This window comes from Coniosporium apollinis (assembly GCF_000281105.1).
Source record: "Coniosporium apollinis CBS 100218 chromosome Unknown supercont1.30, whole genome shotgun sequence".
NCBI lineage: Eukaryota > Fungi > Ascomycota > Dothideomycetes > Coniosporium > Coniosporium apollinis.
Window position 1 is genome coordinate 29,213 of NW_006913292.1, and position 27,733 is coordinate 56,945.

The 27,733-nt window shown below is 54.5% G+C and overlaps 10 protein-coding genes across 10 annotated transcripts; 4 read left to right on the plus strand and 6 right to left on the minus strand.

The window, feature by feature from the left end:
- Nucleotides 1–1,279: 1,279 nt before the first annotated feature.
- Nucleotides 1,280–3,200, minus strand: W97_06204 (glycerol kinase; the record flags this gene model as incomplete). The annotated part of the gene is made up of 3 exons (XM_007783929.1): nt 1,280–1,540; nt 1,718–2,879; nt 2,938–3,200. The coding sequence occupies 3 exons, from the start codon at nt 3,198–3,200 to the stop codon at nt 1,280–1,282; spliced, it is 1,686 nt and encodes a 561-aa protein (XP_007782119.1).
- Nucleotides 3,201–3,993: 793 nt separating this feature from the next.
- On the minus strand, nt 3,994–5,146 carry W97_06205 (uncharacterized protein; the record flags this gene model as incomplete). The annotated part of the gene is made up of 3 exons (XM_007783930.1): nt 3,994–4,431; nt 4,481–4,705; nt 4,766–5,146. 3 exons carry the CDS (start codon nt 5,144–5,146, stop codon nt 3,994–3,996), a joined length of 1,044 nt encoding a protein of 347 aa, XP_007782120.1.
- A 326-nt stretch (nt 5,147–5,472) lies between these two features.
- W97_06206 (uncharacterized protein) lies at nt 5,473–6,440 on the plus strand (the record flags this gene model as incomplete). Its single annotated transcript, XM_007783931.1, has 3 exons — nt 5,473–5,640; nt 5,701–5,796; nt 5,850–6,440. The coding sequence occupies 3 exons, from the start codon at nt 5,473–5,475 to the stop codon at nt 6,438–6,440; spliced, it is 855 nt and encodes a 284-aa protein (XP_007782121.1).
- A 505-nt stretch (nt 6,441–6,945) lies between these two features.
- W97_06207 (uncharacterized protein) lies at nt 6,946–7,416 on the minus strand (the record flags this gene model as incomplete). Its single annotated transcript, XM_007783932.1, has 1 exon — nt 6,946–7,416. One exon carries the CDS (start codon nt 7,414–7,416, stop codon nt 6,946–6,948), a length of 471 nt encoding a protein of 156 aa, XP_007782122.1.
- A 2,924-nt stretch (nt 7,417–10,340) lies between these two features.
- Nucleotides 10,341–11,192, plus strand: W97_06208 (uncharacterized protein; the record flags this gene model as incomplete). The annotated part of the gene is made up of 2 exons (XM_007783933.1): nt 10,341–10,535; nt 10,590–11,192. The coding sequence occupies 2 exons, from the start codon at nt 10,341–10,343 to the stop codon at nt 11,190–11,192; spliced, it is 798 nt and encodes a 265-aa protein (XP_007782123.1).
- A 635-nt stretch (nt 11,193–11,827) lies between these two features.
- W97_06209 (acetyl-CoA acyltransferase) lies at nt 11,828–13,387 on the plus strand (the record flags this gene model as incomplete). Its single annotated transcript, XM_007783934.1, has 3 exons — nt 11,828–11,956; nt 12,141–12,502; nt 12,589–13,387. 3 exons carry the CDS (start codon nt 11,828–11,830, stop codon nt 13,385–13,387), a joined length of 1,290 nt encoding a protein of 429 aa, XP_007782124.1.
- Nucleotides 13,388–17,685: 4,298 nt separating this feature from the next.
- W97_06210 (uncharacterized protein) lies at nt 17,686–19,171 on the minus strand (the record flags this gene model as incomplete). Its single annotated transcript, XM_007783935.1, has 4 exons — nt 17,686–18,180; nt 18,243–18,501; nt 18,584–18,963; nt 19,010–19,171. 4 exons carry the CDS (start codon nt 19,169–19,171, stop codon nt 17,686–17,688), a joined length of 1,296 nt encoding a protein of 431 aa, XP_007782125.1.
- Nucleotides 19,172–21,047: 1,876 nt separating this feature from the next.
- On the plus strand, nt 21,048–21,697 carry W97_06211 (uncharacterized protein; the record flags this gene model as incomplete). The annotated part of the gene is made up of 2 exons (XM_007783936.1): nt 21,048–21,437; nt 21,488–21,697. 2 exons carry the CDS (start codon nt 21,048–21,050, stop codon nt 21,695–21,697), a joined length of 600 nt encoding a protein of 199 aa, XP_007782126.1.
- A 903-nt stretch (nt 21,698–22,600) lies between these two features.
- On the minus strand, nt 22,601–23,500 carry W97_06212 (uncharacterized protein; the record flags this gene model as incomplete). Its single annotated transcript, XM_007783937.1, has 2 exons — nt 22,601–23,265; nt 23,323–23,500. The coding sequence occupies 2 exons, from the start codon at nt 23,498–23,500 to the stop codon at nt 22,601–22,603; spliced, it is 843 nt and encodes a 280-aa protein (XP_007782127.1).
- Nucleotides 23,501–26,255: 2,755 nt separating this feature from the next.
- W97_06213 (uncharacterized protein) lies at nt 26,256–27,653 on the minus strand (the record flags this gene model as incomplete). The annotated part of the gene is made up of 1 exon (XM_007783938.1): nt 26,256–27,653. The coding sequence occupies one exon, from the start codon at nt 27,651–27,653 to the stop codon at nt 26,256–26,258; it is 1,398 nt and encodes a 465-aa protein (XP_007782128.1).
- Nucleotides 27,654–27,733: the final 80 nt, after the last annotated feature.

Here is a 27,733-nt window from a genome sequence, read left to right on the forward strand (position 1 = left end):
TTGGATGATGCCTCGAAGCCAATATCTCAAACAGGTAGATTGAAGTTTCTGCAAGCTCGCTGAGTCCACTGAGATTGTGAGGAGGAGTGCGAAATCTGCAGAACAAACGGATGGTTGATGTGAGTGGCTAAGGGAGAAAGGTCGCGAAGGCAGGACGTCTGGGCACCGGGGAATGCAGAGGGCGCACGCCGGACTGTCCCGGAGTAGGGGTTCGGGACAGTCTGACCAATGTAGTTTCATCCCTCATCCCAGCGCGCCACTAGCCGTTCGTCTGGCTTTCTCCATGACCTGCAGGCTGAGAGCTTCGGCAGTCCGGCCAACTTGATGTCGTAACTGTCGGGAATTGGCTTTCGTCTATCGTCTTGGTCGAGTCCTTGAGGCTCCTTGGTTACTGACGAGATTGCTGTATGAGGGGATGAGGGGAGAAGTTTTCCTACCTGGGCTTACAACTTGACGATTGGGGGCGCACGGGGATTTGCTGGGCGATACCGCCTTCCAGCCGCGGGCGATCTCTGAGTTATGAGAATTAAAGCATCTTCAGCCGACTTAGACTCCAGGCTGGTTAACCGGTAACGAGACGTTGTGTCGGTGAAGCACGGGTCCCAACATCCAGCGTCCACACTTCTCGCAAGCGTCCGGCTACTGGCGAATCGGTGGTACAAGCCTGTGTACAAACTCAGCCTTAATACGACTCTCTCTCGTTTCAGAGGGGGAGTTGCGTCCCGCCTCAGAGATTGGCTTGTCAGTGCAAGGTAACAACGTCAGCCGACATCTTGTATTAGCTGACGATCGCCCCTGATAGCTTTCCCCGCTCCCCGATGACCGGAGTCCTTTAGGCAGAGACTGTCCTGACATTAGCTCATTACGTTGGACCGTTGGTGGCGCATCCGATGAGGTCGGGTGGTCCATGCGATGAGGCTCTGCTGCCCTTGGCTGGCAGAGCTCCCCTCAGCTCCCCACAGCAGTCCCACAAGACCGAGTTGTGGGCAAGCTGTGAGAATTGCGGTGGAGCAGCAGCCCTCAAGAGAGGACGGACAGAACCGTTGTCCGCCTGTTGGAGTTGTACCCTGGGTAATGTGAGCTCATCCCACATACCGCATCCAAACTCCTTCTAATAGCAAAGTGAAGGGAGTCCGCCCGCACAGGCAGCAAGCAGCAAGAAGAGCAACGACGGCGTCGAAAAAGGTATGCAAACGGTTGTTGAATTCAAAACGCATAGACGACGTAGGCTTACAAGTCCAGTCTTCTGCGGAACGAGAAGGTATATAACATAGATCAATCAAAAGTCACCAGCCTCATCGCCGTCCTCCCACCCCCGACACATCTCCACAGCTTTCTCCCACTTCTTGAAGAGCTTGGCGCTCTGCTCACTCGAGATTTCCGGCTCGAAGATCTTCCGGTCCTTCTGATTGATCTCTTTGAGCTCGTCGAACTCTTTCCAGACGTCGACGGCGAAGCCGGCAGCGATGGCAGCACCGAGGGCTGTTGTTTCGCGCATAGCGGGACGATTGACGGGAATACCGATGATATTGGCTTGAGTCTAGGAGCATACGTAAGTTTGTCTGGACACACACAGAACGAAAAATGAACGAGTATTGGTGCAAAGGTAGGTTGCGTGTTTGCGGCCCCGATGTTGGCGGGTTTGTAAACCCGTATCAAGCCCGACAACCTGCAACCTAACTTCACAGCAACCTTCAGCGAAACGGCCTGGACGTACCTGCATACAAAGATTCGAATTGCTCATTCCTCCATCTACGGCAAGTTCAGTCAGTTTATGTCCGCTATCCTTCTCCATAGCATCCAGGATAGCCTTAGTCTGGAAACACGTAGCCTCCAGGGTCGCACGAGCAATGTGACCTCTCTCCGTATGTTGCGTAATCCCGAAGATAGTCCCTTTAGCATCATCGATCCAGTACGGCGCAAAGAGGCCACTAAACGCCGTCACGAACACGCAACCGCCGTTATCCTCGACCGTGGCCGCCAAGTCGCTAATCTTGTGCGAGTGGCTGATGAAGCCTAGATTCTTCATCAGGAACTTGACGCCGCTTCCCGCGACGGCTATGCTGCCTTCCAACGCGTATACTGGCTTGCGCTCCCGGCCGAAGGCATAGCCGACTGTGGCTAGCAGGCCGTGCTTGGATATCACCGGCTTCTCACCTACGTTGTAGAGGAGGAAGCAGCCGGTGCCGTAGGTGTTCTTCGCGGCGCCGGGCGTGAAGCCTTGCTGGCCTACGAGCGCTGCTGACTGGTCACCGAGGCAGCCTGCAATGCGGATTCCTTTGAGGGCGCCTGAGGCTATGGAACCGAACGCCTCTGGATCCGACGAGGGGACAATCTTGGGTAGCTTGATCTTCTTGGTGTCCAGGTCGAAGAACTTCAGGAGCTTGTCGTCGTATGTCAGGTTGTGCAGGTTCATGAACATGGTGCGCGAAGCGTTGGTAGCGTCGGTGATGTGGACGTTCTTCTCTTTGCCGCCGTTTAGGTGATACAAGAGCCACGTATCTACGGTGCCGAAAGACAATCTTCCCTCGTCGTACGCTTTTCGGACAGCTTTTACGTTCCGCATCAGCCAGATGAGCTTGACAGAGGACGGATACGTCGAGAGAGGCAATCCGCAGATATCTTGCAGCTCATCGGCTCCTTCTCTTCCTCTTAGCTCTCGCACGATCGACGTAGTGCGAGTGTCGGGCCAAGCGATGGCACTGCACAGTGGTTCTCCGGTCTTGGTGTCCCATAGGATTGTAGTCTCGCGCTGGTTGGTTATTCCGACGGCCTTGATCTCAGAAACCTCATGGCCTTCTTCCGTAAACTTTCTGGTAGCTTCTTCGACGCATTCCTGGACCGACGAGATGAGCTCCTTGGGGTCTTGTTCATGCCACCTGTGAGGGGTGGGTTAGCTGTTGGGGGCTAAGGGGCCCTAAAGAAGGAGATGCGCACCCGGATTTTGGATACTTCTGAGCAAACTCGATTTGGTGCTGGGTGACGGGTGTCCCAGTGCCATCGAAGATGATGAACCGCGAGCTGGTCGTGCCTGCATCGATGGCGCCAACGTAGAACTTCTTTAACCTCTTTTCGTCCAAGACTGGCTCGTTGGCCCTAGATGTAGGTGTAGTAGCGCCAGAGCCTGATGCTGACTCTATTCCGCTTTCTTTATTGCCCGATTTCGGGGTTTGCTTGTCTGTGGGCTCTAATGTAGCCATGCTCTTTCCACCCTCCACGAGCCCGCTTTTAGGCGCCGGAGGAGCTCAGGATGTTGAGTGATAGTTAGGTGCGTCTGGAGATGTTCGGATCAAGGATTGAGCTGCATGAGACAACCTGCACGGCGCTGTTCTTGATCTCCAAGGGCCTCAAAGGATATTGTTAATGCAGAAGAGTCTCGCAGCCTTGAGTGGTTTGTCTCTGTCCGTTACAACCCGCCGTAAGCTGCGGGACGAAGTCGTGCATAAAACATCAGATTTATGGGATGGTAGTGTGAAATCACAAGCCAGATGAAGGTGGGGGAGGGGTACAGCTCCCCTGTAAATGCGCCGTGCACGCGATGAGCACCATCATCCTGCTGTTGTTAGTGGTTGAGATAAAACAAGCTCGGAGAACGCTAACGGCTTGAACGAATGATAGGCCTGCTACTTCAGCGGCCTATATCCATTGTCGGATGTGGTTGCAGGCAAGGTGCGCTAGAGTAGAAGTGAAGTTCGCCGCGGCTGTTGCGCTTCTGGGAACTCTCTGAACACACGGGTTTCCATTAATGTTTTACGCACGTGATCAGTTGACATACACATGGCAAGGTCATAGCACTCGCAAGATATAAAAAATACGTGCAACATAGATCTGTCGTCCCGGGGTTGATTGGATACACTACCAAAAAGAGCAGCCCGTGCGGCACAAAGGGAGTACTGAATATGAACACTGAGATCCCCCATCCGCGTCCTTCCCACAATTGACGACGCACAACTACTTTTCCATCCTCTTAGACTGGCTACAAAAATGAGTGCATTACTCGTCCACCCCCTCGTTCTTCCTAGCCTTCTTCGCCACTCTGGAATGCTCTTCCTCAGCCAGAGCCATCTCCGCTTCATTCTTGAAGGCCTTGACCCGGTCCATAGGACTGGGAAGCTTGCCGACGCGGTCTGCAATCTGTCCACGGCCAACGAGACTGATTACGATGGCGGCTCCGACAATGAAAGTGAGGACGAAGCGGTAGGTGCCGTACCATGACGGAGTCCACCCGCGGACCGTAGCGCGGGCGTCCGCGTAGTACAAGAAGTTGAAGGCGAGGAACTGAGCGATGAGGGCGTATTCTGCAGGTAGCAGAACGGTGGGCCAGGCGATTGCTGGTGCGACGACACCAATGGCGTAGCGTCGGTAGCCCTGGTAGCCGCCGTATCCAGCCCATTCAAGGCCCCAATGAATCGCCCCCAGGAATGAAATGATCTAGAGGTTCTCAGCAGGGGTGGAAAAGTCGTGAGAATTGATCACTCACCACAGCACCCCAACCAATCTGCAGAGGCTCGAGGAGGTGCAACAGCATTTCTGCATTGTGTTGCGACATGAGCAGTCCAGTCCCAGTCGCGCTGGCATGGTTGATTTCCCAGGCACAGTAGACTGTCGACAGTGAGGTTGCCAGATATGGAAGAGTTCCAGCCAGGCCGAGGATGTACGCCTGGCGTGGTACGTCGGCAAGGGAGAAGGTGTCTCTGATGGTTCTCTGCATTACGCAATGGAGATCAACCGTCTGGTCTCACGGGTTTGAGCGGTTGCAACTCACAAGATCGCTCTTGACGCCAGCCATCATGTCAACCTCCCGTTCCGGCTCAGGGGTCGCAACCTCGCTGAAAACTGGGTGGACCGAGGAAGTCGAGGAAACGATGTCCGGGGTCGCCTCGAGCTCATGCTTTCCAACTTCTTTCTCATGTTTCTTATCAGGCTTGTCCCACTGAGTCTGTGTGGTCGCCTGCCGCACGAGACAGGCAGTCACCGGCTTGCGGGCTGCAATGGCCAGGGCCTGCGGGCGCTTGTAGCTGGATGTGCAGAGCTTCGAGGTGAACTGCACCTTGGTTGCAGCTCCATTGAAGGATGACCGGACTGGCTGGAAGGTCGAGGTATTCAGCGTCCGTAGGACGGCACGCGCAGCGCCCGTCCGAAGCATTGTGATAGGGCTGAAGGATGTTGCGACAGAAGTGTTGTTAGAATGCCGCAGTCCTAGCAATTGAGCTTCACAGTCTCAATTGCAGCTGACAGGTGTCTTGCAATGCTCGAAAAGCGACAATGGGGTAAGGTAACTTAACCGTCGGGGCTGGTCGAGGTGGAGGTTGCAGAGCTTCTAGCTCGGCGCTGCCGGCCGTTAGCGCTACGTCACAATAACACCCGCGGATTGGCCACAGAAAAGAAACTCGAGCTCATATCACGTGGCATCTCTCGCAACACCCTCCCACTGCAACACCATCGCGCCCCACATCGACTTCTTGGATTACCATGTTAACGTCCGGCTTCACCAACGCTCCAGTGTCCAGGTTCCTGGTCTTCTACATTGTCGCCGCGTCCTTCTTGGCCAGCATCACAGACTCGAAATATCTCATCCACATCCATGTTGTCCCGCATCTGTGGGTGTACCGCCAGTTCTGGCGATTACTGTCATGGCAGGTAAGATATGTAGCTCTGAGCCACGGCAAGAGATGCAGCACGCTGACGGATTAATCACAGGCATGCTACACAAACTCTACCGAGGTCCTCTTCGCCGCGATGACACTATACCATCTCCGGGTGATTGAGCGGCTTTGGGGATCTAGGAAATTCGCCGTATGTTCTTTCTGCCCACACGCTTTCACATACTGCTGCTGACGCCCACCCAGTCCTTTCTCCTCTCAACAGCACCTTACACAACCCTCCTCCCGCCCCTTCTCCTCGCACTCGTCCTCCGGCCCCTAACCTTCGGCCACCTAAACCATCTCCCGGCCGGTCCCACACCCATCGTCTTCGCGCTCCTAGCCCAGTTCCACGCCGCCATCCCCTCGATCTACAGATACCGCATCGCGCTCGCCGGCCCCTCAACACCCCGCACCACAGCCAGAGCAGGAGAAGGCGGTCCCAGCACCGACGGCATAAGCGCCATTACGCTTACCAGCAAGTCGCTGAACTACCTCCTCCCGCTGCAGCTGGCGATGAGCCAGCTCCCCGGCTCAGCCATTAGCGCGGCGATCGGCTGGGCGATCGGGCATGCGTACCGGAATGACCTCCTGCCTGGAGCGAGCGCGTGGAGGGTGCCTGGGTGGGTTGTTGGGGAGAGGAAAGAGGAGAGGGGGAGGTTTGAGGGATTGAGAAGACGGCTGGAAGGTGAAGCGGGACAGGCATCGGGGACAGAAAGTAGGAGGGGAAGCGCAGTTGAAGGCAGGAGGAGAACGCTAGGAGCGGCTTTTGTGGAGCAGTTTAGAGGTGGCGAGTAATGGATAGGGCTTCCGTGAGGCCGGCTTAGGATGAAAAATTCAAAAACGTGACATGTCGATGATGTGTGTTAATGCTGTAGCGAAAGTGCCGGCACTCATCCGTGGAGGCCTGTAAGATGGCTGGGGCTGGCGACAAACAAACGACAAGATGACAGGCTTGTACAACGGTATGTATTCGCTAGCGGTCGCCCACCTTTTTGTGAGGCTTTCTTCTAATCCCAGAGGGTGAGTGACGCTGCTTGAAGTTCCTACGCACCGAGGCGGATTTTAGTTGAGCACGGGTGAGCTGAGCTGAGCAGCAGGTGGTGAGCAGGCTGGGGAAAGAGCAGGACGGTTCTAGCGTCGCTGGGTGCTGATACGTGCCTCTAATTGAGTGAGGTGTTTTCGGTTCCCTTCAGAGTAAAATGCGTATTCCTCGGCATAACAGCGCCAAGTCGGCTTGACCTTCTCCGACTACAATAGTATTCTAGTCGTGCGCCGCATCGATTTTGCTACGCAACAGCCCTCATCTATCCTCTGAAGGGGTCAGCCCAGGTATCATCTCGCGCAGCTCTTCATCCCCCGCCTTTAGCACAGCGACGCGGCTTTCCAAGCTACCAGCTTTACTCCTCACATTTGTGAGATCTCCCTCCAGGTTATCCATACGCTCCCTCTGTGTTCGGATCTTTGACGTGCTCCCCCGGATCAGCATCAGCGTAGCCACGATCGGGAGCACGGCGCCCACGAAGCCGAGCGCGAGCGCTACCTGCGGTTGGAATGGGTAGACCGGCACAGCGAGTAACACAAGCAATGTTCCCAAGTACAGCAAGAGTCGGAACACCAGCGGCTTTGACACCGGTATGTCTGGCTGTTGTTCTTTGTACCGTCCGAGGATGGGCACCACCAGGCAGTAAATGCTGAGAAAACCAAGCAGTGTTTGCCCAGCTGTCGAGAAGAAGTTGCTATCCAGTCCCGAACTTGTACTGCACTTCCACATCGCGATGGCTGTGGGAGTAGCGCTGGTAAGAAGGAATGCGGCGAATATGATATCGACCGCAAGCCTCGAACTGACAGCTTTCTTTACCTGGGACTTCACCGCATAAGAGCTGATCTTGAAATGTGTTGGATGCCACTGTGGTAGACAAAATGTCTTCATCACAGTCGAAGCGCGTCTGCCCCAGCTAGGTGCCAGTGGTGTTTGTGATCCGTTCTCTGCTCTGTTTTGACCGTCGAGAGTGTCGAAATGGCTACCGGAAGTCCGCCGCGCTCCGCCCTTCTCGAGATCCAAATCACCTGGCCCGCGAAGGCCCCTCTCAGATGAAGCGTAACTTGGTGATGTGCTTGTTATTGACTGTCGCGGATCCGTCGATGTTCTCGTACCTGTGTTGTGATCTATGAAGTATACGCTGCATTGGGACGTATGGCATTGCTCCCACCCGGAGGGAAGTCCGCCACTGATCATAGCTGATGACTTGTTGGCTTCTCGAGTTGTGAGGAGGCTTTCTGAAGTTTGATTGAACCATCCCTTCAGCGTCTCCCTTCTCGGCAGCTAGGATTTTTTCTATCCAAGCCAATTTAGGCTCGAATTCCGCCTGCAATCTTATGGTGCTCCCCTCTAGATCTTTTAACGAGCAAACTGTCCCATCCGTTTGTGCGATCACCTTCTGGAGAGCGGCCCAAGCTTCGAATACGCCAAGTATTGTGCCACGCAGGATGGTGAGTCTCTCGTGCCACGTCGCGTACGGCGAGTCAAGCCTGATCACCTTTGACAGCTTGCGAGTCCACAAGCTTACATACATTTGTTTCAACGGCCATGCAGAGTTCCGTTCTTCCAAAGGGAAGAGAAGATCATGCAGAGCTGCCAGGTGTTGAACTGCTGGTTCACGCGAAGTGATAGAAGAGGGTGCAGTACAGCAAACGAGAACCACTGCGCTTCGCGTATGTCGACATACTGGGATCGGAGTGCCTGCAAGACCTGCAAGACGGTCTGAGGGTCTTGTTCAGGGCCGATCTCGTCGTTGAAGGCTGCATGTGTTCGGCTCCGTTCTTCCTCGACAAGCTCTTCCAAACTCTTTCCATTGCGCTGTTCGCCATGAAGTAGGTCCTCAATGGAGGAGCTGCATGCATCCTGGTCCGGTGCTTGATCAGTGACAACGTGTATCTGTGGTTCTGCCATGAAGCAATTCCTCAACAGAAGACTCGATCAAGGAAGAACAGAGTACGGAACCGGGAAATGTTTGATCGTTCTACTCAGAGACGCGAATTCAGAGTGCTCTCGATTTACAAGAGGCCCATCTTTACTATCTGTAGTTATCCACCGGCCTCATAGCAAAGCGTGCCGGACGTTTCAGCCTTGTGGCCGTGCGGGATACTCGTTGTAAGCGGCAGTGCTCCAAGACATCCCATCCTGCGATTCAAATGCTCAGAGATCAGGGCACGCGCGTGGATCCCCGACAAGGCTGATAGATGACGCATCCTCTCAGCTGGACAGGGAACGACTGACGAAGTATGCACAGCGCCTGAAATTTTCACCAGCCAATGACGCTGACCATACGTTGAAAGCCTTCAACGAAAGGCTTGATTGGGGGAGCGCTGATCATGCCTTGTGCAAAAAATGAGCAGAGCGTTAGGCATCAACGCAAACTTTGATAAACGAGGCGCTTGGTGTCGTATCATGTGAACTACCCGGCTCACCTACTTGCAGCAGCATTTTACGGAAAGAGGCAACCTGACAGCGATGGTCTTCTAGACCTGTTACATCTGCTGGCATACCTAGCCTTTGAAGGTTCTGAGGCCGGAAAGTGAGCGGGGTTACTGTTCGCTTTGATCTTTTGGCCATACGTCGAAGAGGAGCCAATGCCCGTGTGATGTAAGTGCACGGGTTCGTGGGGCTGTTGCGTCTATACGGCCTGCTAGATTGTTGTTTTGAGAAACACCTTCGAATTTGAATGAATTGTCTCAGAGCGGACGGTTACCCGCGAAGTCTCTGTGCGTCGTGCCGAGACGTTGGTCGCGCTTTGCTATTCACTGTTCTGAAATTTTTATCAGCAGAGATGTAAACCGTCAAGCTTGTACCATCATAGTATACTAGCCGTCGTAGTAAAGACATGGCAAGAGTTAAAATGAATAAATGTTAAGGTTGGCTTTCCGATTAGCTGCAGCCCCGGCCGCTTTGTAACAACATCCTGAAAAGAGTGAACACATGCCTATAGGGTGAGACGAGGAGCACATGGGACGTAATGTTTAGTAGTAGCGTTAGAACAACCGATGACGTAGCATTCTCTCACGTACGAGAAGGCCAGGCACCAGCTATCCTCCGCCTGCGCAGAGTTAACCCCTAGTAATATCTTAAATCATACCTAGGCATCTCCCGTTTCCCCTCTGCATCCTGGCTTTCTCAAGTCACGAGACTGAAAACACCTGCATTTAATACCTCGTAGCCGCATCTTGCGCGCTCGCCTCCGCAAAACGTCCGCTCACCAAGCCACCCACATTTAGCCCCGCAACTCCAACACACGAGCCACTTACCAGCACCCCCCAGCCGTTCTCCTGCCGCTCTTCTATTCGCTCCACACATTTTCGGCTTCCGGGCCGGCGCTATCAGCTGCAGATCTGACGGGCTTCGCGCTTGAGGCGCTCTTCAACCTCACACAGCTGGAGACCTTACCTGATCAAGAGTACTGTTCGTTGGATCTGAGGAAAGCTGAAGGCTCAAATCCATCATCTTACCAGCAGACCTATCAGATCAGAAGGAGAGGACGCACAGAACACGGACAAGATGTCCATAAAGTTAGTAGACCCCCATCCATGTACCACCACTCCAGCCGTACTACCATGCCGGAGCATGTCCCTGGAATGTCCAAGATACATATGGCAACTCCCTGTCTTCCCCAGTCTTTCGCTACTCTATCCAGTGCCAAAATGCTGAAACGTCTGCGTTCGAAAAGCTGGGTGATGCTGTCTGAGGACGGCTTCACGCCCCTACCAGGAGAATCAACCCTCTACAAGTCGCCAAACCGAACAACGTTATCCCTTCAGTCGCTCAATAAGTTCCCTGGCAAGGAGCCTTTCTCAATATATAGCGGAGCAGGTAATGTCTACCTCACCAACCGCCGCGTAAGCCCACCTTCACCACCGACGCCGCAAGACACACCACACTGACGTTTAAAGATGGTCTACCTCCCCGCAACCCAAACACCTCAACTCCAATCTTTTGCGGCTCCGATCCTCAATCTTCACGACACCCACGTAACCGCCCCCTTCTTCGGCCCCAACGTCTGGACAGCGCTCCTCCAGCCTGTACAAGGGGGCGGCATACCACCTGCCCACGCCGCCATCGAGCTTAAGATGACCTTCAAAGACGGCGGCGCCTTCGACTTCCACAACATCTACGAGCGCATAAAAGAGAGGCTACAACAAGCCGTGGAGGTGGCGCGAGAAAGCGGCTACGGCACCGGGGACGGGAGCGAAAGCGGTGGGGGGCGCGGCGTGGGCGGCCTCGCGGGCGTGGATTTGAATAATGTGCACTTGGATGAGCTGCCGGCGTACGAAGCGAGCGGGAGCATGCCGTTGTCGGGCCCGTCGACGGCACCCACGAGTCCGGCGGTAGGAGGGAGCTTGCAGAGCTCGCCCAGGCCTGAAAATGCGAGAAGTCCGCAGCAGGAGGCGTTCAGTCCGCCTGCAGAACCGCCGCCGGGATATGAGGAGGTGCAGAGGGAGAGTGTGATTGATGAGGTGGAGTTAAGGTTGAGGCGGCGGGCGTCTCGGTCATAGGGAGGACGGGTTTTTGCGAAGGACAGACGAAGATTCCTTCAAATTTACTGCAGGTAGCAAGGCGTCATTGGGTCTTTAGCGGGACTGGGGTGCAGACTGCATGGATATCATGAGCATTATGGGTTGACGCGGCCGGGATACAAAACTGGATGAATAGAGCCTGAAAACTGGAGAGAGTCACGGGCTGGGCGAGTTGGGCGATACTCGCAATTCTTTGAGCGGTCTCAATACATTTTCTATCACCTCACGAATACGACCAATTGCCAGTTTCTTACTCTAAGTGACCAGCCGTGATCCTCTCCATCTTTTGTATACTCATAAGCAACCTCAGCTGATGTGCTTGTGGTGAAAGTCGATTTCCAGCCTTGTAGCCTTATAGCCCCTCGGACATGTGACGTTCGCAAAGTCCGGGGAAGTAACATGTGAAGCTGCGCCAATCATCGCTAAGCCGCAAACGGACATGCCTCGGTCTGGGGAAGCTGTGAGACATGATCATATGTACCCGAGCATTGCTTCAGGCTTCGTTCTAAAAACCCCTTCTTGCTCTCACTCTCGACATCTGTCTTCTCACCTCTACTCGGTTTTATACTATATACTACTCCGTATTCATATCTCCAGCTTCAAAGACACCAAAGATGGCAAACCAGGCGGGAACCAGGATGGCGGCGCAAGAGCGGCTTTCGCAGGTTACGGACCATCTGAAGGCTTCTGAGGCTGATATCCCTACGGGGAGGGAAGCGTTGTTGGAGAAGCATCCAGATGATGTATGTGTATTCCTTCTTTGTACTTGAAACAACCCGCGAGCTTCCAGCCCATCGGCGACGCGTGTAGCGTCCGATCTATACCCGTCGTCATCTTCCAGATCCCATAGCAACCCAATCCGTTCTCTCCCACTTCATACCTACGTTCCCGACTCCTCGAACCATCCACTAACAACTCTATCCCCAGATCGTCGTAACCTGCGCCCTCCGCACCCCCATCACAAAAGGCGGCAAGGGCTCCTTCAAGGACACCCCCGCAGCCGACCTCCTCCATGGCGCATTTGTGAACCTGGTCTCACGCTCTGGGATCGACCCGGCCCTCGTCGAGGATATCGCGGTCGGGTCCGTCCTCCCCCCGGGCGGCGGCGCAACAGAATTCAGGGCCGCTGCGCTCGCGGCGGGCTTCCCGGTCACGACGGCGGTGAAGAGTCTCAATAGGCAGTGCAGTAGTGGACTGCAGGCGTGTGTGGATGTCGCGAATATGATCAGGGTGGGCATGATTGAGGTGGGGATTGGGGCCGGGGTGGAGAGTATGAGCAGCCAATATGGGTCAGTACACCTCTCGAATCCTCACTACTCCACATGGTCGAGGAAGGAAAATAAAAAACATGATTCTAACACGTCCACACCCACAGCCCCGGCGCCGTCACCGAATTTAGCCCCCTCCTTGAGTCCGTCCCGGAGTCCGCAAACTGCAAAGTCCCCATGGGCGTGCTCTCCGAAAAGATGGCCAAATCCAAAAACATTCCCCGCACGAAACAAGACGCCTTTGCCGCCTCCTCGTTCCAGAAAGCCGAGGCGGCCCAGAAAGCAGGCCTCTTCGACGAGGAGATCGCGCCCCTGACCGTCAAGTGGACCGACCCCAAGACCGACGAGGAGAAGACGATCACAGTCTCCAAGGACGACGGCGTTCGGCAGGCTATGACCGCGGAATCGCTCGCGAAGATCCGTCCCGCCTTCGCGAAGGACGGGAGCATTCACGCGGGCAACGCGTCCCAGATCTCGGACGGCGCGGCGGCTGTCCTGCTCATGAAGCGCAGCACCGCCCTCCGCCTCTCGCAGCCTATCCTGGGTAAACTCGTGACAGCCTCCGTCGTCGGCGTCCCGCCTCTCCTCATGGGCGTGGGTCCCGCAGCGGCCATCCCGCCTTGCCTCAAACGCGCCGGCATCTCAGTCGCAGATGTGGATATCTGGGAGATCAACGAGGCGTTTGCGAGCCAGTGTCTGTACTGTGTTGAGGAACTGGGGATTCCGATAGAGAAGGTGAATCCGAAGGGCGGGGCCATTGCGTTTGGGCATCCGCTTGGGTGCACGGGGGCCAGGCAGGTTAGTACACTGTTGTATGAGCTTAGGAGGAGGAAGGAGAGAGTGGGCGTGACTAGTATGTGTGTCGGGACCGGGATGGGGATGGCGGCTGTGTGGGTGGCAGAGTAAGTGGAGTGTGACAGAGCCGCGGTGGGGGAGGGGTGGAGGGTTCAAGCATTGGAGGTGTTCTGTTTGGATAGTGCTCGCTCTACGCTTCTGGATAGAGCTGTTGCATCAAACAAGGATGTTTCTTTGTGCTTATGGAACCTCGTATTTTGTGGGCGACGCCCATGCGAGTTGATGGGAGCTTGAGATGCTATGTAGGAAACAATGGTGACTGTAATGGCTCGCGGGAATGAAATTGTCCAAAGTTTTGTCCTTCGTGCTATAATTGAACTGTTTTCCACGACAGTATCTGTGCAACTCTTAAAAGGAGCTATCTAACGCATACTACGAAGGCCGGAGTCTGAAGTGAGGTAACGGTGCCGGTAACGAAGCATCTAGAATATCAGTCTGCGTGAGATCAAAACGACGAGAAGACTTCCGGAAGAAGCCTTGCAACAACGTTGCCGGCTCGTGCGGCTCTAGCCGTGCCACTTCGCCTGCATCAAGCCCCGCCGCCTAGCTTTATGAGGCTGAAGCTGTCAGCCTATTTCAGCTGCGACAGTCCCCTTAGGTTGCCCGTCTGGTACGCACGCTTGTCACACGTCAGTGTTGGTAATGGACAGCATCTCAACAGCAGCGGGTCCTCTACAGCAGCCGAGCCAGCACCCTGCTGGGGCACGATCTCAAGAGCTCAATTTATCTCGCTCCCAACTGCATCCTCCAACTGACCCGTCTCCTGGGCCTTCTGAGGGTCCACCTTCGCCACAGGAGGATCCAGAAATGGAACCACTGAATGTGTCGAAGGCTAAAGAACCAGACTATGGTTCGACAGTTGTCAACTGGGCTAAAAGTTTGGCCAGCAACATTTCCACGGCCGCGGCTCTGGGAGCCTCGCTCACATTCACGGTCATTGTCTCCGAGATTGCAGATCCGGAGGGCCTCCGGGGAGAGCCAAGTAGGGAATCAGGAGCCACCGAAGCGAATTTTGAGCGACGTGAGAGCGCCCGGTTCTTCCTTGCCGTCGGCTGGCTTCTGTTTGTGGTCGCCTTTGGTCTCGCTCTTGTCCTATCACTTGCGATTGAGTTTAACAGCTCGACGTGGATTGCAAGGTATGATAGACACCATCAATCCAGCGCGAACGGAGTAAAAGGCATTAATTGGGTAGAAGTGATCATCACATTGAGTTCGCTTGTGCTCCAGCTTCATGTCCTAGCCGCGTTCCTCTTCCTTGGTCTTGCTGTGAAAGAGTATGTGGAACCTGTTGGTTGGGCCGCTGTGGGCTTGACCGCAACTTTCGGGATTGGAGCAATCCTAGCTTGGCTTACCCAGATACTGTAGGTTTCCTCTCGGCGACTGTCGATCTGCTCTTGATGCTAAGCTTTTGTCCAGTGGTTTCTTCAAGTGGCTGAAGAACTGGTGGAGGAACTAAGGTTGAAGAACCGCGTGAAGAAATGGAGGTCCGGCGGTGTTCCAGCTTGACCCCAATTGGAAAGAACGTACACAGAACTTCTCTACTAGAATAGCTCCGGGACCAAAGGGGAGGTGTTTTTGATTAGCTTGTTGGCCCAGCTCACAATCTCTAAGCTAAAGGTACTTGTCTCCGTTTCCCGGTTGGCTTGATTGGCGAATCACGAGGTAACGCGTTTTGTAAAGCTATGCATGTATGCAACTCTGACGGATATGTTCTTACAAAAGGCCTTCCTCACGACTACGAAGGATGGGGTTTCTAGCCGAGGAAGTAGTGCTGGTAACCAAGCGTTGATGATATCACGACTTCCTCTTTTGACGCTAGTTTCAAGCTTAACAACTTTCGTAGGTGAGAAAGTATACACCACATTTGTGTATCACCACATAACCCGCGTATCTACTATGGGGTGTGTTGTGGCTGTTCGACGACGAGTCAGTAACCGGCACTGCTTCCTCATTGAAAGCCACGTCCAGCGTAGAGCAGACGGGAGAAAGGGTCATGTGAATGTTTGTCAAGCCCCTGTTCCGGGGCACCTGATTAGAGAAGCGTGTCTTCTGCTTCGGCCCAGCAGGTCAAGTAGTCAAAACGGCCCGTAGCATAAGCATGCTACCTACAAGCCAACTATGAACGGAGGCAGAGGTCGTACAGTGCCTGGGGTCCCAATTTCGAGGCGCCGCCGGCGATGCCTTGGCAGCAATGAGGCTGAGCTGTCTCTCGCCGCAATGTTGGGACAAGATGAGCGTATTTCTCTATATGAACTTCGGGTACTGGGTCCGTCGCTCGTCACTCCGCATTCCATGTTAAGTTATCTAAGTTTTCCAATCAAAACTTCGCTATGAAACGCAAGTCCACCGCCTCAAAACCCGCAACTGCAGGTACAAGCCCTCAGCCTGACGTGAGTAAGTCGGCCATGTGCGGCGCAACACCCGCTCCCGCTCAAAAGCCGTGTCTCGCGTAGATGTTGGGTTGCAAATCCGGCCGCCGGGACAGGATTAGATTCCCAAAACCAACCATTGAGAGAACGACAAATCCGGTTACTCAAATATCAGCCCAGCAAAGAGAGACAACTATGGTCAACGCCGCATATTGGAGGTGGGAAACGCCTGAGTTTGAAATTCATGATGTCTCCCTCGTCGACCTACCGGAATATCTGGCATTACGTATACCTGGGGAGACCCCACACTTTCCTAGTCGGTCTACTGCAACAGCGAGAGGCTCGTGGTCATCCGGAACCTTGACCGAGCGCTTCGTGCTGCGATTTTCGCTGTCTACCATCAAGAGTCGGAAATTTAGGTCAAGGGCGGAGAGATATATCTTTGGACGGGTGGCACTTGCATCAACTAGCGGGATATTACAGAAAGAGATATTCAGGTCCCGCAAATGGGTGAGATGTTGTAAAAAGCGAGAAGAAACATCGGGTACATTGGCGTACCACAATACGGCAGTGCTAGTTCCACTCTCGCTGCCGTGGCTACGTGGGGAGGGCTCGAAAAATGTTCGTACACAGGCGGATACGGAGACGTTGTAAAAACGGACTTGGGATTCCCATCTCCCAAAGGGACGCACTTTTGTTGCAGTTCATGGGCTTACCGTACCTGGGTCATGCAAGACATGGTCCTCAGTGCCCGCATTGCTTGTGTTTATGGAGAGGGCCTAGATGTGGAAACATGGCCTTATTTGGTGCTGGAAGCGTGTATTGAGAGGAATCAGAGCAGTTACCGGATCCAGATGCTTGATTCAGTAAGGACATGGAGCACAGTGAGGCGGTCATATCGTCGCCCAAGCCTTGCGCATACGGCTCTGTCTGACCCAGTCATCAAGTCTCTGGCAGCCTTGGTACATACTCGAACCACAGTCGCCTCGGACCCGACGGACAAGACCTACGCAGTACTTGCTTTTTTTGCCCCAGAGGATCGAAAGGCCATCGTAGTGGATTACTCTCCATCAAATACGGCTCAGCGTCTTCACATACGCGTGGCAGAGCATGTTGTCACAAAGGGAGACGCGATGGTATTACTAGAACAAGCTGGAATCAGAAGGATGTTATCAGATGTTCCCAGCTGGATGCCATACTGGTCTTTTAAGCCGACGAGGCTGTCTTTCGAATCATAATTGGACTGCTGCGCAACTTCGAAGATCCCAGAGGTCACCGTTCAATCCAACACAATGCAACTTCCTATTTATGAGGCCATCATCGATTCCGTCAAGAATTCGGGCACCGCATTTTCCCGCTGCTCATCGGTATTACCGGACGGATATCCAAACGGCGACGATGTAAGGAATGTCATCTGGAGAACCAAATTTTTCGACGCCCTTTACCGTGATGGTCATATCCATAGAATTGGTCGCACCTGCACCGAATATACACCAGTCTCGAAAGGCTGATGACGAACGTCAGTAGAGACGCTAGAGAGAAGCCAGCAAAAAATCGTGAGATGGTGGATCTGCTTCCTGACAAGTGTCCGCGGACTTCGCCTAGAAAGGACGCTTTGCGTCACAACGAATGGCCTCGCAGGAGTGCTGCCAGTTGACACCGAAATTGGCGACCTTGTGGCAGTATTGTTCGGCGGGAGGATGCCGTTCGTCCTCGGACCGACCGGCGACGACGAGTTCGAGCTTGTTAATCCTGCTATATCCCCGGAGTCATGGACGGCGAGCTCTTCGATGAAGACAACCCGATGCGGAAGGCTGTACACTCCGACGAGTGGCTGTTTACTATCAAATGATGTCCTTTGTGAGCGCCATTGACTATAGACCGTTGGAGAACTCTGCAGCAAGAGTGTACGATGGCCGCTGGCTGGTAAGGGAAGGGACTGTGCTATTTATGCGAAGCTCTGTATATGAGCGTATGTACCTATCCAAGAAACGTCTCACCATACTCTGGCCTCCTCACCAGCCGCTCCTCAAACATCTTCAACCTCAGCCTTCCCCCTCCATCCCCATCCACCACACCATACCTCACCCTCTCCAGCCCCGACTGCTCCACAATCCGCTCCTTAACTGCATTCCCATCCACGCGCTCCAGAATTGGCGCATCAAACGCCTTCGCGATCTCCAACGGATTAAACGAGATAGGGCGCCCGAGTTCCCACCAGCCATCGTACAACGGGATGACCGCAACGACGCCGAGGAGGCTAACCGCAACGGCGCAGAAGAGGTGGGGGTAGCTGATGGAGTAGACGGTGCGGGTTTCTCTTGCGCTGTACTCGACTGTTTGCGTCCAGTTTTGGATGAGGGGGAGGCTGGAATCGACGAGGGAGGAGTTGCCGAAGAGGACGGTCATGTCCGTAACGCTGGCAGCCGCGACGGCGGTGCGGAAGGCAATTTCGCGCATGCGGTCGAGGACGTGCTGGAATGAGTTGGCGGCGTTAGCGAGGGGGCACACAAGACGTTGGGGTTAGTGTTGTATACCTGTGTCGGATCGCGGAAAGTCGTGCTACAGTTTAGCGAGTTGATGGCGTCTGCGGTGCCGCCGGCGACGTGTTTCCTGGCTACGGTGTACAGCCCGGTGGTGCCCTCCGCTGGACCTGGGCCGCCAGCGAGATCGCTAAGGTACATGTCAAGCTCGACGTTGAATTGGGATTGGAAGAAGTTGACCCAATTCGAGAGAGGAACCCATATAGGCTCTTTGTCGAAGGGACCGGAAGTTGTAAGGTTGTTCCACGGTGTGCTACGGAAGGTGCATGTATTAGTAGCGCGACCAATATCTCTTCCATAATAACCTAGAGGATATGAAGCATGGGAAGACTTACGTGTTGTACAGAAAAGTATCATGCTGCCAGTGGGGGTACTGCAACTCAATGGTGCCATTCCGCAACACGACGCGGTATTCGATCAAAGCTGGTGTCAGCGTACACGTCGTAAGTGACAGGTCACCTCCGCACTCAGGCTTTGTCTTGAACAAGCTTGAGATCTTGATCCTATCAATAGATCTTGCAAGCTTTTCGCTTGCATTTAGGGGACTGTGCAATAGCAGTGACACATCTTGAGATCCGGCCAATTGCGTCGAGACATTAAAGACAGGTACGGCAACCTCGACACTTTCGAGTTTGTTGCTTTCAGATTGGAAGGTCTGATTGGCCGTTTTGAACGCGATCGACGAGGACGAGCAGTCGTATCCAAAGCCGAAACCCTATCGAATCAGCCTCCCATCACGTGTCTTTGAGATAGACAGATACCTTGATAGTGGTTGTACATATCTCTCCGCGGTAGCTATATTTGTAGCGAATGTCGGCACGCTCCGTATACTGGTCCACCACATCTTGGAACTGGTCTGAGAATATCAAGTACTTCGGCCATAGGAAGCCAGGCGGGATGAGCTGTGCCAGTCGCAATTGCATTACTCCGGCCGTGACGTGTTCAGCATTGGTGTCGATGATTGACGATCGCTGCAGCAAAGGACCTCGCAGAGCTGATACGCCGGCTGCTAGACATGCTGGATGGTGAAGACGGGGTTAGCTACGCTGGTGATTGATTGTACTTTATATGACAATAATGGAAGATTTGGCTGATGAAGAAGTGAGTATCTATTTACCAAAAGCAATACAGTTGAACCTTCCTCGCAACATTGTCTTCAAAGCGCCCATTACAGCTGCCGACTCGAAGTACCCGTACAGATTATGAAGCTTCTATGAGTCAGCTTCCCCTTTTATCTTCAGTAGACGGCCAAAGTCGCAATGGAATCTTCCCAACTGACCGTGGTGCCACGAGTTGCATGCTTCCAGAAAGCAATGGTTGCTCCTTCGGCCAGTGCAAACATAATCAGAGCATCCATAATGGTAGACAATATGGACAACCAGACTTGAGGTTGAATCCTCATGCCTCGTACGTGCCAACGACTGATCGGACTTCCGCGGCTCACAATTAATAGAGCAGTAGCGGCTCCGGTTACTGTCATATAACTAGTGATGAGCACTTGTTTCGTGTTTGTTTAGGAGCATGAGAAAATTCAAATGAAGAGGAGTGAAACTGTGGAGAGCTCTAATGATAACTCTACAGCAAGCAGTTCGGGCCGTCTACTACTCTATACACAGTCCACATTGAGATAGCAACGGGAGTGACAGAAGAAGTCTGACGGATAGTACTGAGTTGCTTGCGAACTAGGAGCCACGACCAAGTCGACTCACACACGGCTCGCTTTGGTGAGAAAATGTTGCGGCGCAAACAACGCGCTCGTGTCATGAAGAAATTTCGATGACACAACTGAGCTTCGGCGGTGGTCATGATCAAGTCCACGGAGCACTTTGTGGCATCCGTGCGCAACGTTCGAGATGGACCCGCCGCCTTGCGCATTTACTTTAGAGAAAGCCGGTTTCGACTTACAGCCGACAACAAGAAGTAGAGCTCCCACTCCTCCCCAAGGGAATCTCGCTTTGTAGCCCGGCTCCCATGGGTTGCCTATAATGCTGTGTTCCTTGAGCTCTTTTGACTCGCCCCGAAATCTTGAACCTGAGCTACTTCCCCCATCGTCCCTACAGGGCACGTCTATGGTGTCGAAACTCAGGTGCGCTAGTGCCGTGGTTATCCCAGTATGAGTCTCAAACGTCGATTCGGGACTCTGTCGCTGTGCTGCTGTTATTCCTTCAAGCTGGTCCGGTAATAGCTTCTTCTGAACATGCTCAGGACTTAACGGCTGATATTGAGACGACATCTCAATGGCACTCGTGCGAAGCGGGATTAACCAGAAACCTCACATGGCGAGGAAGCGAAGGAGAGATATAAATCGAGCTGGAAGGCTGTCCGGGGACGATCAATGAAGCCATGGATGCGCAGCCCAGGGTGATGGCCGTGCGCAGCCAGGCAGGACAGAGCAGTGACCTTCTCTTCGTCGAATGGCCAATTAAGGTTATAGCACGCTGCACGCTCCAGCCAACGAAACAGGGGAGACAGCGTTCAGCTCGGAGGTGATCGCCTTGAGTTTTCCTTTTCTATCCTGGATTTAAGGCTGAGCAGGGTCCCACACCGGTTTCTGCCTTAGCAGGTATACAGGTGTTGCTCTCTTACATGCGCAGTCGTTGTTCTTATCAAGACGCGAGAGAGGTGTGGAAAGCTTTTCACATGCTGACTCGATCACATGCCCATGCGCGACCCTTCAGTCCCACACGTGAGCCAGGCCCCCCTTTACACTTCCACTTCGCGCTCCATCCCCATCTCCACCTCTGAAGTCCGTCCTCCGGCAAAGCGACACAAACGGAGGACCCGCCCGAACCGTCTTCAATGGCAACCCCCCAACCCACCGCCTCTCTCCGACCCACGCCCCCAAAACGCGCCTCAACCGTCAAACCGATCCTCCCTCCACCCCCCAGCACAATCCACCCCACAGCCGTGATCGCGAGTCATGCGGTCCTAAGCGGCACCCACCCCATCACCATAGGTGCACACTGCATCATCCATCCCTACGCGCGGATCGTCAGCGCTGAGGGGCCTGTGGAGCTTCAGGAGGGGGTTGTGGTGTGGGAGCATGGAATTATAGAAGGGAGGGGAGAGGGTGTAAGGATCGGTAGGGGTGTGATTGTGGAGAGTGGTGCGAGGATCGAGGGGGAGGTGGGGGAAGGGAGTTTGGTGGGTCAGGGGAGCATTATTGGTGTTGGGAGCGTGGTAGGGAAGGTATGCGATTGCTGGCCATAGTGCGAAACGGGTAGCTAACGCGCGAACAGCACTGCAAACTCGCGCCCCGAACAATCCTCGAGCCACAAACGCGGATCCCGGACTTCACGGTTGTTTACGGCGCCAACAACGCCCGCCGCGTTGATACGACGGTGAGGGATAAGGCGGAAACTATGACGGCTAGGGAGAAGGGACAGCAACGGCAGATGGACGCGCTGCGGAAGCTTGTGCCCGGTAACACCGCCAAGTGGATGACTTGAGAGAGGAGCAAGTCGACGAGTTACAGACACGCATGCGATTTAGACATGCTTGGATGAAGAGTAGGGGGTGGCTGAGGTTGTGAACCCAAACGCGTTGGGACGAGATTCGGCGCTTTTGGGTGCGGCTTAGAGGACCACAGACATCACGGTCTGTGGCATTCCCGTGATATTCAGAGACATCGCATTTGTCTACTGCTGGGCCTTGTGTGTGGGGTGGTTGGAAGAATTAGCAGGCGCTGGAAACAGTCGCATGGACGAAATACGGCTCTGATGGGCTTGATGGAGGATATAGCCACCCACGATGGCGCTCGAAGGAATTGCAAAGTCCGTACAGGGGCACACCAAGGACCCTTGTAGAAATGCTTGCTGTGCAAGGAACGCCTGTCGAGACCGTGGAGGAAAAGGAACTCCGGTTTCTAATCAGGCTAGAGTCGACGAATGGAAAATCTGATTTACACAGGGTATGTCCGCGAATTGGAGGGCGTCAACAGCCTTTACCCGACGGACTTGCAACGTCACCCCTCAAAGATCGTTAAGAGAAACCAGTAGGACCGTATCATAGAAGTCCGCTTCGCTGATATACCATGCGCAGCTCGCGTTGATTCGTCGACTTCGAATGAATTAAGGAAATGAGTAGTCCGACACGTCAATCTCCGTTGTAGTTCCCGTCTTGTCATCTCAAAGTCGTAAGTGAGTGATGCTAGATTTTCATTTGTTTCATCATGTGTCCAGATTTCCAAGTAGGAAGGCTAGATGTGTCAAGGCGATTAGTGTCGGAAGAAGATATCGTATACCGAACGTAACTATATACAAGCACGTCACTGGTCTACACTCTAATCATGAATTCACCGTCCTCATCCGTCAAACCCATCATGCACCGTTTACACCAATTGCAGAGGCCATCTACACGTTGATCTCATGCTGCCACACCTCCTGCTCTGCGCGCGCACTGTACGTGCTCGCCCCCAGCAGCGCCTGCATCTCATCGACACTCGTGAACAGGATATTCCTGGCGACGAAAAACCGGATCCCCTCGTGGCAAGGCGGGCTCGTCAAGCTGCCCTTGTAGGTCCAGAACTCCTGGAAGCTATTCACGGCGTCGATTGCGAGCGCCGGGTTTATCGTCACACCCTCCTGGACCATGGTCTCGTTGAACCCGATCATTGACGGCAGCTGCGCGAAGAAGGGCGAGGAGGAGATACCCGGGTCGAGACGGATGGCCAGCACGGCGGCCTCGTGGCCTTCCTCATCGACGTGCACATAATGGAGTTCTGCCTTGGACCGATCACCGCCGACAGTGTGATCGGCGGGCGCGTGGACGTGCCAGCCGCGCAGGTAGACGGTCTCGTTGTCGAAGGTCATGCTGGGTAGAGTCGTCCAAACGTCCTCTTCGTGGTGCAGCGTGAAGGCCGGGCCGTAACCCCAATTGTAGAAGTTCCCGGTTACGTTCCGTTCACCGGAGCTGTTGGAGTAGCCGGCGAACGAGGGAAAGTGGCGCTGAGAAAGGCCTTGATTGAGGCTCAGCGCGATGGGGGATTGTTGCGTGCCGACCTGGCATTCGCGGTAGGCTGGGCCGGGTACATCAATGGGATGTCCGACTGGTAAGGGGAGAGGAGTTCACTCACTTTCATTGATGCGTCCCCAGTTGTAGGAGGCTTCGTACGCCCAGTCGGTTTCGGTTCGGCCGGGATTGGTTGTGATCTGACGCTTGCCAAAGTGTGGGAGAGGCTTGTAGTTGTCGTGCTGCGCGCAGCCTAGGACTGCTGGCACCGCTGCTGCCAGCGCGAGGATGGATGGAATCATCATGATTCGAACAGACTTCGAGGCAGGAAGATGGAGTAAAAGGTTTCAATGAGGCAAACTGCTTCTACTGGTTTGGAGAGAGCGAGACAACGAGATCTGCGAATACACAAATCGGGCCTGTGAGAGGGAATCACCCGCTTTTTATGCCAGGCACGCCGCGGCTCTCTCCACATCTAGACCTTCCTGGGATGACATGGCCCTCCCTTGGCGGCTACCTCATTATTGGGGAGGAGTTGGCAAGAGCAGGGCACCTTCTCAACTGCGCAACGTGGGCGTCTGGTCTCCGCACCGCGTCTGCGTCTGTCATGGAGCACGTTCCCGGCGATGGAGGCCGATGGAGGTCTGCGAAGCCGGCCATTCGTTCTGGGTTCCAGGCACAGAGCGGCGGCGCCACTTGGCAAGCGGCGGACTGCACGGCGCCAAGTTGTGTAAGGTGTGCGAGCGCGTTTCCTTCCGTGGATCGGCAGATGTGGGCCGGTAATGATGGAAGGCCGGCCGTGTCTCGGAGTAGGCTTGGGCAGTTTTTGTTTGTCAGACGTGGACGGGGGGCGTTGACAGCCCTGCGTGAATCTTTCCCAACCTTGGTTCGGCGTCTGGGGTAAGATCCGCGGGCCGGGAATTGGGCTGAGAGGCCTGTGGATATTGAGCTTTGAAGCCACACAGATGAGAGGGGCGAAGCAATACATTTAGTTTTCTTTTGGAGGAGATGATGAGAATCGCTCGTGGTGGACGCCGAGAGGGGATGTTGGTCAACGAACCAGCACTCTGCGACGCTCAATTAAGAAGCAAGTAAAATCTCTCTGCGACAATCTCTTCGACAGCGGTGCCCCGCCTAGAGATCCTGCCGGACGGCTCTTCCTCGTTGGAACAGCCGCCTCTCCGCGAACACAACCAGCTTGCAAGCAGCCGCTGCTGATGCGAAGGTTGGCATTCGAACCATCCAGAAGTGCAGCCCTACCTTAACTACAGGCTTGATCCCTCCGCGTCCATATGGAGTCGTTAGACCGCACTGCGATCTGTTCGGCCAAACTCTGGCTGACGTCTGCAGCAACCCTGTAGACATCTGCCGGCTGTCGCAGCTCCGCACCACCATCTACCGGACCTTGACCATACGCAATTTTATTCACCCCTCCACGATTCTCTCTAGTGTCCAATCGGCCTTCCCGAATCAACGACATGAAACGGCGGTTAAGCTTAAATCCACCCTCGACAAACGACAACTGCTTGGGGGGCAGACACCCATGCTGGAGAAACACTGTAGTATTGACACTACAGGACAGCGTTATTAGAAATAACCACCGCAACGTTCAAGCGGGCATCTAACTATGCCGCACGTGGAGATTATCTTGCTATGCACCTCGAACAAGCCTACGACAAACCAACACTCTCTACCACGCTGAGCTAACTATGAGTAGTGCCATCCTCGAATCAAACCTTCCATCCAGGACTCGTAATCTCTCAAGTAGGGCGCCTTTCCGGCGTATCTGCTGCAATCCAGAGTCATGGCCGAGGCTTCCTGGAAGCGTGCACCAATTCGACATGAATTCCCGACGAAACTGCAGTCACGTCGTGAAACGTCGCGTAGGTTCTTCCTGCGCACACCACAGCAGCCGTGGCGTTCTCACCGAAGGTAGCTTCGTACCATATGGCGGAACATTCTCCGGCGCGTTTGACAGAACAGATCCCCCAAGTCACATCCAACAGCCTTGTCCATGTCCCCTGTTTACAAGCGTTGCACGGTTCGACGCCTGTTTTAACCAACCTTCCGTTGATTGCAAAAGACCGCAGAGAAGCTCCGTTTCATCCATTCACGTCCATCTAAGCCAGTCTTAGTGTGAATCAGCTGTCACCACGTGAAGAACTTCAGGTTGAAGGTTTTAAAACAGGCTTATACGCAACAATCACCACCATAATAAGCTGCAAATAAGCTGAGATTGCTAAGATATTATACTTATGTATGAAACTGCATATGCGGCATGAAGAAAGCGATTTCTAAAAGGTCGAGAAGATTTTTGCGCTGTCTCTAAGAGCGGGCACTGGGAGCATCTTTTGCAAGCAACGAAAGGTTGGTCAAAACAGGCGCCGAACCGTGCAACGCCTGTACATCCCGCGTCTGATCTCCCGGCAGCACCGCCAGCCGGGCCGCGGGGCTCTCGATTCCAATTTTCGTGGGCAAGGGACCCGGGAAGAACCAGGGGGCAAGGCTTGACGCAGCGATCTAGATCTAAGAGGCTTCTATGACGAGGCTGAGCAGATTGCAGGGGACCTGCTCCTTCACGATAGAGTTCATCATTGTTGGAGCGGGGAAGGCCCAGAAACCAATGACCGGCACAATCGTGCCTTGGAAACCGGGATATCTGATCGGCCAGGCCGTTGTAGCTTCAGCAGCTTGGACCAGCCGGCAAGGTGTTGGGGATGCTACGGCTACACGAGACGCCTGAGAACGTCAGTAGAAAAACCTGGATGAGACAACCCACATACTATCACACGGAAGCGCTCGTGCAATGGTGTCATCAATGGCCAAAGCACCAACGCGACCGCGTCTGAACCGGAAGATTTGATCGGAAGGGCTTGTTGGCCGAGTTCACGGATGAGGCATGCCAAATGCGCTCAAAACAATCAGAGATGCCCATTGAAACTGTATGCGATGACCTTATGAACACCAGGGCATGTTCCCTATTGTAGGGAGACCCCATCCATGCAACGAATACCACAGATAACCCACCTCACCCCTATCGTTAAAAACTGTCCATCGTCAAACACTCTCCCCTTTCCCCCCTTCCCCAGCAGTGCCATCACGCCTCAGCAGCACCCCCCACGGCATCCACACCCCCTTCCAAAACGCCCTGCTCGTCTTCGCTGCCCAATTCCTCAAATGCCACAATTTACCCAAATCCCTCAGCTCCCTCCCTGCCCTTGCCCCATCCCCACACTCCCCCCTCGCAAAGTCCACATCCCTGACATCCCCCGGTCTCTCGAAGAAGAAGTACCTCTCCCTCGGCATCCCCCTGAAACCCCCATAGACCTCCGGATCCGCCGAGAAAGCCGAGCGAATCCCCGGCTCCGTGGCGCTGACGTTGCGGATGAGTATACAGGCCACCGTGTGCGGAAACTCCTGGTACAGCTTCGGGTAGTCCCGCAGCACCTGCGCATTGCTCGAGTCCCCCACCAGCACGAGCTTACGATGCGGGAACGTCTCGGCCATGCGTCTGAGCCGCGTATACCGCACCCCCGACCCACTCTCCCCCGTCCAGCGCGTCTCGAATGTGCCGGCGGGATACCAGCGGCGCAGGCCGGCCCAGCTGAAGACAATGTTCTGGGGGACGCAGATGGAGAGGTAGTGGAAATGGGCATCTGACCACCGAGCTCTCCAGTGCTTGTACACATTGGGCATCGAGGCTGAGCCGGGCGCGGTCCATGGTGTGAAGGGATGCCCGATGGCGTTCATGAGGGCCTGCGGTGGATCCCAGATGCGGGTGACGCGGAGGGTGTCGTCGATGTCGGAGATGATGATTGGGCCGGTGCCAGTGGGAGAAATGAGGTATTGGCGGCTTTCTGGCAGGATGAGGGTGGTGCCTGGGATGATGGCGGGGATGGGGCCGGGAGGGAGTTGGGCGGGGAGGGTGACATGAGCGTTGAAGCGGCCAGTATTGTCGGTGTTGCCTAGGAGGGCGGTGTAGACCATGGGTATAGTTCTGCCTGTAGCGCTGGTTGCACTTGCGGGGATGGTGATGTAGAGTAGCGGTGGTGGCGTCTTATGAAGCTTCGTGAAGACAGGGTTGGCGACGACGTCTTTCATGTTTTCCTTGTAGCGAGCGTTTTCCCGGTCGTCGTAGAAATTGCAAGATGGGGCAAGGGAGATGATGCGCGCGAAGACGACGGCGCTCCAAGGGGTTTTATGTGGACGCCAGTATTGGAAGCCATGCGCATGGAGGAGCCATTCCGTGCCCGTCCAGTTGGCGTAAGAGGGCATCAGCATTGTCGAGATCGGATCGCCATCAGGGCCTTGGAAGACTAGGAAGCGGAAGAGGGCTGGCCAGGCGAGCTCCCAGATTTTGACGCCGGGGTGGAGCTTAAGTATCAGGGTAAATGTTAGGATGGAGGCCGCGATGGCGATGGTTAGCCCACCATACAGGAATTTGCCGAAACGCATAGTATTGCTTGCGAAGTCAAACTCAGCTTTTAGCGAGCCGGTCTGTAGAAGCTGGTATTCAGTTTGTCCGCGATGTGTGG